General features: G+C 33.3%; 1 protein-coding gene across 1 annotated transcript; it reads left to right on the top strand.

Moving 5' to 3' along the window:
* Positions 1–1,575: 1,575 nt before the first annotated feature.
* LOC107953274 (zinc finger A20 and AN1 domain-containing stress-associated protein 3) lies at positions 1,576–2,880 on the top strand. Its single transcript, XM_041117725.1, has one exon. It carries the CDS (start codon positions 2,136–2,138, stop codon positions 2,616–2,618), a length of 483 nt encoding a protein of 160 aa, XP_040973659.1. The 5' UTR covers positions 1,576–2,135; the 3' UTR covers positions 2,619–2,880.
* The last annotated feature ends 5,422 nt before the right edge of the window (positions 2,881–8,302 follow it).

Consider the following 8,302-nt stretch of genomic DNA (forward strand, 5'->3'; position numbering starts at 1 on the left):
AACAAAACTTATATCTCTTTTTACAATTCAATTCTTCTCCCACTTCTAACTTGAATTCCTATCACTTTATCTCATAATTCATTCAATTGTTCAACTTAATCAACATCTAAAAATTTACTAATTTTCTAAATTTCAACATAATTCAAGCAGGGCTTTATTCCAAGATTCCAAAAACATCAAAATTACAAGAAAATAGACTAAATTGACTTACCAATTAAGCTTCAAACCTCAAAGCCCTATTTTTCCTTTCTTTTTCTTTCCCTTTTTTCTTTCCTTTCTATTTCGTTTTCATTCTCTGTTCTTTCTTTTTCTATTTTGTTTCTTTATTCTTTTATTCACTTAATATATTATATTATTAATATAAATATAATATAATATTATTTACTTATTATTTAAGTAAATACTAATAATTATCAATATATGTCTTATACATACTCCACATGTATTTCACTATTACCATACACTTCGCACTCATGGTTTAATTACTAATTTAGTCATTTGACTTTTCTTTATTCTACAATTAAATTTTTACACTATATTCAATCTAGTCATTTCACTAAATTAGACTTAGTTCAAACTAATTCACTTAGCCAAAATCTAATTAACTACACTACTGACTTCGTAAATATTTATTAAAAATATTTACGAATTCATTTTGCGGAAATTATGACCCAAATATTCAAATTTTCGATACCCATAAATTTTGGGTTGTTACAACTTATTTAGTCAAGCATATTTTATTTGATATAAATATCTATACTATTATTTAATTCACTGACTGAGTTAGTGACATGAGTCAACGGGACACTAACTCGTTTAGAAAAATTACGGAAATGTCATTCTGTATTTAAAATAATTTATATTATTTGAGGCTACTTTAGTTAATTTTTTATTATAACGAAAACCAATAAAATTTTATATGCATATAGTGGAATTTAAACCCACGTCAATTGAATTGATAAAACCTCAAATTCACTACTCAGTCAAAGATTCATTTTGATGTGTTTTATACATTTTTTTTGTTTTAATATACATAATTTATTATCTCAGTCAGTTGTATATCTATACTAATATACTATTATTAAAGTCCTTGACTGAATTGGTATAACGAGTCAACCGTGCACCAACTTATTAGAGAAATTACGAAAATGTCATTTTATATTTAAAATAAGTTATATTATTTGATGGCACTTAATTTTTTTATTTTAACAACCACCAATGAAAATAAAAATGTTTATTATGTTTGGGTTATAACTTATAATGATAAAGTTAAATATTTATTATGTTTGGGTTCAAAAATTATTTTGATTAAATTTATGTTGATTTATTATATAAAAAACAAAAATAATTCCATAAAAATATAACTTTACACATGGGATAGTATTTTAATAGTTTCATAATTAAATTAGTGTCTAATTAATTTATAACACCAACTTAACAAAACACTTAGATAAATAAATATTAGGTTAAATTCAATAATAATAATTTATTATATTCAATATTTGTACCTAATATAATAATGTTAAACAAAGACTCGTTAATAAAGTGGTAATGAAAATATGGAAGGCGTGTCATAGAATGGCGTACCTTAATCATTGATGTGTCATGGTGGGCCATTGGATGAAGTGGCCACGGCGGCATTCATATATTCATGGGCAAAAAATGGCAAACACGGCGGCGACACGGACGATAGAGATGCGCAGCTGATTACGTCCACCAAAATGTTTATTGATCTTCCCAAGAAGAACGGTTCAAGATTTCTCGTTTATCATTATCAGCCATGAATGAAACAAAGCCCTCAAATTCTGCCTTGTATGTATATACGAAAATTGTAAAATTCATTTCAAACAGTTGTTTACTTTTTTATATTCAACGCGTAGTAATAATAGTATATAAGATCTTAAAAGAAGAAATTAAGAAACCCCACGGTGGGGATTCCTTTCCTTCGTTGCCTTTGCCTTGCCTTTCCCTTCACTTTTTCTTTTGTTCCTTGTCATTTCAACTTTAAGAAGAAATTAGTTATTAGATTTGGGTTTCATTTCTTGTTTAATTCTCTCTGAAACTCTCAGGTCAGGTAATTTTCTTTTTCCTTTTAGAGAATTGAAAAAAAAAGAAAAAAAAAGAAGATATCAGATATGGCAGAAGAACATAGATGTCAAGCACCACCACAATGTGCAAACAATTGTGGATTCTTCGGAAACCCAGCAACCCAAAATCTTTGTTCTCAATGTTACCGCCATCTCCAGCACCTTAAAGAACAAGGATCTTCCTCTGCTGCCAAACAGGCTTTTAATCAAGCCCCCCTCCCTTCCTTTTCTTCTTCATCATCGTCGTTTTCGGTTTCCTTGGCGGTGAAGCATGAACCGTTGGCGGAAACCAAGGAAGAGGTGGTCCAAGCGGAGGTTCAGGTCCACGTTCAAGTTCGACCTAACAGATGCATGACTTGCAGGAAGCGCGTGGGGCTGACGGGGTTCAAGTGCAGGTGTGGGATGGTGTTTTGTGGCACCCATAGGTACCCTGAAAATCATGGTTGTAGTTTCGATTTCAAAGGGATGGGAAAACAACAGATTGCCAAATCGAATCCGGTTGTCAAAGGCGAGAAGCTTCAGAAAATCTAAAGGAAAAAGGGGATTGTTTGTGATTGTGTTATGGATGGTCTCGCCGGCCGTTGATGCTTGTAATATGACATACATTCAAATGGTATTTTAAACTTAATGCGGGTGCTGATTTCCAATTGATTTGTTGGTTGCTTTTGCAAGGAATTATTCCAATAACGAAAGAAAACTGCTCCCTAATAATTCATACTACATTCTTAATCATTGCTGTTCCAAGTTCTTTTATTTATTCAAGTTGATTTTAAAGGATTAGTACATTATTTGATATCTGGGTTATGTTTTTATGATTTTGATTTATTTTTATTTTTATAAAATTATGAAACTTTTTTTTATTTTTTCAAGAAAATGTTTTCTAATAATTTTTTATTTCTCATAAGAATTTTTTTATAAAATATTATGAAAAGTATAAAAAAATTATTTTTTATTTTTATGAAACATTATAAAAATATTTTAATTTTTAATATATATAATTATTTTTTATTTATAAAATTTTTATAATTTTATTTGTTAGAAGTTTTATATTTTTCAAATGGTAACATCATTATGGCATCATCACCACTACGTGTTAAGTATTGAATTGCCCACGTGTCAAATATTCATCGGATAATATAAAAAAGTTAGCATTATTTGTTCTTGGGATCAACCTGTATATACAACGAAATAATAAAAGTGGAGAAGAACAAACACACATATTTTACTTGGAAACTATCAAAGAGGGAAAAATTATGGGCAAATGACGCTTCGACTTTTCACTAATGAATAAACAAATAATAGTACAATATGGAATAAATAACCTAAATGTACAACTTGTACATTATTCAAACCCCAAATACAAAGTTCAAAATCCTAAAGAGCAAATCAGTAAACAAAACCCTAAATCTCATAGGGCACTCACAAAAGAGGTATAAAATAATTTCCATAATTACCACGAAATTCTCACCAGAACTCATATGCGACTACATCTTGTCGGCCTCAAAGAAAAAGCCTACGACTAAATCTTGATTGACTTAACCAAAATAGGGATACAATGACCACTTTAAATAGGCTAATATTAGAGTTCTAATCATACTAAAATATCCCTGGAATAATTAGAGTCTAATTAGGAGAAAAAGTATCGCTTGAAGTCTAAAACGTGGCTGCCAAATAGGAGAACACGTCGTGATGTCGCAACGTCCCATTCGCCTCGTCACGACGTCGTCAATCATATTGTCCAGATGAGTTGGCTTCATCATCCCAACATTGGGCCTATTTTGGCCTTTCTTTGGTTGCTCGTCGGTTCTCACTTAAGGTGCCTGCAATGTGTCTGATAAATGTGAGGTATACCCCACAAATCTCCACATTGACTCATATATATCACGCCTCCTTTTTCATGCCCCGTCACGAGCCAAACTCAAATTTTGCATAATGTCAACCAAGTTTATATCGTGCTCGAACTTTGAAACTGAAAGACTTCTAGTCCTCAAATTAAAGTTGTATAATGCAACAATGGCTAATAATACCCAAATGGGGGAGAAAACATTAACTCTTTCCACCTTGATTGTAACCCTCTGTGAACTATTCGAGTCCTTAAAACAAAAAAGGGATGAGATTCTTCTCTAAATCAGGCACATGCTTGGCATCTAACACGGCTCCACCTTTAACTTGATGATGTGTGGATAACAACGAATCAACACCCTTGTCCTTGGCCACATCAGCTACCTCCGTAATATCTAAAATTGCCATAAATTGAAATTTGTGGTCCGTCGAATTTCTCGATATCCAAAAACATTGTTGTGGCACTGAATAAGTCGATCTGTGAAAGCTGAACCGTAGCTCTGATACTAGTTTGTTGGGGATCGACCTGTATAAACAACGAAATAGTAAAAGCGGTGAAGAATGAACAAAATATTTTACATAGAAAACCTTCAGATGGAAAAACCACGGGCAAAGAAGGCTTCGACTTTTCACTAATGAGTAAACAAACGACAATACAATATGGAGTAAATAACCTAAACATACAACTTGTACATTACCCAAAATCCCAAATACAAAAATCAAAATTCTAAAGAGAAAATCGGTAAACAAAACCCTAAATCTCATAGGGCACTCACAAAAGGGTATAAAATACTTTATAATTACCACGAAGCTTTCACCAAAACTCATATGCGACTACATCTTGTTGCCCTTAAAGAAAAAGCCTACGGTTGCATCTTGATTGACTTAACCAAAACAGGGATACAATGACCCATTTAAATAGGCTAAGATTAGAGTTCTAATCATACTAAAATATCCTGGAATAATCAGAGTCTAACTAGGAGAAGAAATCCTGCTTGAAGTCTAAGACGCAGTTGCCAAATAGGAGAACATGTCGTGACATCGCAACGTCCCATTCGCCTTGTTACAATGTCGTCTATCGCATCATCTCGATGAACTGATGATGCTCTTCGTCCCGACGTTGGGCCTATTTTGGCTTTTCTTTGATTGCTTATCGATTCTCGTCTATGGTGCTTGCAACGTGTTTGATAAATGCAAGGCACACTCCATAGTTCCAACTACCATTTTGTGTTTTGGAAGCCAAATTTAGGTACCAATTTGAAGAAAAAAATTAGATATCACATTGAACATCTAAGCCAAACTCATGTACTAAATGGTATATTAACATTTTTTTATACAAAGCCTATTTCTACCTATAATCCATTCCCACCCTTAAATTGAAGGTAAAAAAATGTGCTTAAGCATGCTCGAATTTATGTCCTTTTGTTGTTGCAATAGCAAAGCAATTATTTTAACAAAACGGTGTATAAGCTAATAGGTCTCAATGGGTCATGTTTTTTAGGTTTGAAATCTTAGGAAATAAAACAAGAACAACTCAATTAATTTCATAAATTGAAATTTCTTAATTAATGATAGCAAGACAATACCTCCCAATATCCATGTCTATAACGTGTTGTAGTTTTGATAAAGCAAGGCTGGGTACCCGTTATAACCCGAGGCTTTAATCGAATCCATATCCTTAACTGCTCGCATGACCTCTTCCATCTTAAACACTATTAATAAAGAGTCATTCAATTCATCATTAATGCATCACACAACTCCTGAGAGAACATGGGACGCATTACCTCTTCATTGGGAAGGAAATAACCCTAAAAAACAATCCATAGTAACAGTCTCCAATTGATCTTCACTCTCCATCCAACTCCCCTCCTCATCTTCCAACTCTCAAATCGTGTTCATTCTTCTTTGTTGAGAAGCGAAGTAATGGAAAAACCCAGTATTTCGATCTCCATTCTTCAACCAATTCCCCCTTGCTTATTTTTTCAAATATCGTTCCTCGCAACTTTCAACTATACAATTTCTTCTAAAGTAATGTCTTTTGGCTCACACGTATTCAACTCCTCCAAAAGCGTGCAAAAAATTGGCGACATCGACTTTCATTATTTTTTAAGTGTAAACTCCATACCTGTAAACCTTGACCTGCACAAAATGATCAGGAATCGAACCAACATAATTTTTGCAAATTGTTGTTACCTCAGATTCATAAAACTCTTCTAAAGTCCAACAAGATTCAAATTGGAAAGGTTGTAAACCAAAATCTCTTCAATTACTCGCCACTCTCGAACTTGTTTGAAAAAAATAAAAGGCAATAATCCGAGAACCCATGAGATAAATGTTGAATTATATATTTTGGGAAAAGATTTGACCACCTCCCATTGGCCACCCCTCGATCAAGTCTTTCTTTGATATTAGTATATACAAATCTCCTTATTTTCCAAGTAAACTATTGGCCTTTAAAGCCCAGATGGAAATCCTTAAAAGCAGACTTTCTCTAATCCCTCAATCAAGTTTTTTTTCTCGTACCCGACCCCTTATTTTCTCAAAAGAATAAGTAATCTTATTGAAATTATCAACCGCTAACCAAGGTGCATTTAGATCATAGGCCAATTGACGAAGAGACTCCATGAATGATATCTAAATCTTTCATTCGATGCTCCATAAAAACCAGTGAATCTCCATGCGTTACCCTCTAAATCCTGTTGTACCTCGAAATCAATATGAATCCTCAAATAACATTTCAACTACATTACAAATCCCTATTTCCATCCTATTGATAAACCACCCATCGACCTATCCGCACTCACATCAAATCCATTCAAATAACCACATCTCCGTCGAACCCTTTCATACGACTCACATTTAATTTAGTCTCAATAAAGAAAACGACATAGAGATTATACTCCCTTAGTATATACTAAAGTCTCTGGACTGTCCATGGGTTCCCCAGCCCACAAACATTCTGACATAAGATTTTCGTTGTACTCGACTGGCTTGCCTTGCGGAGCTTATTGATCTGGCATTTTGAGAACCATATTGAGTTCTAACAATAGAGTCCTTCAAGTCTACGCCATTAGAAATGACAAAAATATCCAACCCAAACTGTGGCCTTTGTTTCACATACATACCTCCTAGTGGATTTTCCTCTAAGCTCAAATCCATATCAACATCTACTCGCTCAACAATCACCTTTCCTTTTCCATCATTCACTACCAAATTCAAAATAATTTCTTGTAACGAATTAGATTTTTAAAAACCAGCCAAAAATATATCCTTACTATAACGAAATCCCTCCAAAATCCCCGGATCATTCTCCCTTTCATCTTACAAACAATAACTTGTCATCCTCAATACCTTTCACAACAACGCTCGTAACGAATTATTCATTCACCAATAAGCTCCTTACCGCCTTGAACCATTCACACTAAAAAAAAGCTTTATCTATGCCTCATCTTACCATAAAGAAAACAAAACAGAGATTGACACTCATACTTAAACTTCACATATATCTCCTGTTTCACCCCCGAAACAATCTTCTTCCTCTTCTTCAATGGAACTCGCACATGAATTTGAACCCGAATCTGCATATAACTCGTAACACCTTTAGCTATAGCTTTAGAATCATATTCCAATATTTCCCTATGAAATTACCAAACTGTCGGGTTAAAACTTTTGAAACTAGACCAAGCAACAAATCAAGGATCTAAAACTACAAAGGTATGAAGAATAAAGGAACCTACTCTAGATCCTCCTCCGGCATCAGGCTATGAGTCACAAGTAGGTGATTGTTGAATATTCAAGGCCTTTTAGACACAACCCGATCAATATCCACTTTATAGTACAACCGAAACAAGAAACACTTTCCCCCTATGCCTGCAATCAATACACCCCCAACGGGTGCCAGAGATTAGCCGTCATATTGTGCATAACTTGAAACTAAACAACACTTGCAGTAAGAAAAAAACCCACCAAAACAATACTCATAGGCCCATTCTCCCCTCAATTCCATCCCCAATTTGCCACGCCTCCTCCTCTTCATCCCCTATAACAAGCTTAGCCAAATCCTCCTCCATTCCTTAGACACCTTCCAAAATGAGAAACCAAATCTAAATAGAAACAAAAACCCTCAGAGCAAATGGAACAAATCAATAGAAAAACCTAAAATGTGCCACAAAGGTAGACATTTACCTTTTTATCTTTAATTTTAAACATTCCAATTTCAACTTATTTTAAATAAAATCAAATTATAAAGTTTTTATAGGATAAAATAATGTAAAAAAAATAAAATAAAATATAACTAATTGAAAATATTCTCCATTAAATCATAAGTAACTTTTATCAAATTAATTTTCATACTTTTTCTTATAAAAAATTAA

This window comes from Gossypium hirsutum, chromosome A07, assembly GCF_007990345.1.
Source record: "Gossypium hirsutum isolate 1008001.06 chromosome A07, Gossypium_hirsutum_v2.1, whole genome shotgun sequence".
NCBI lineage: Eukaryota > Viridiplantae > Streptophyta > Magnoliopsida > Malvales > Malvaceae > Gossypium > Gossypium hirsutum.

Bases quoted from the DNA above. Each gene is read 5' to 3' on its own strand.
- LOC107953274 (XM_041117725.1), top strand. From the start codon at position 2,136: ATGGCAGAAGAACATAGATGTCAAGCACCACCACAATGTGCAAACAAT.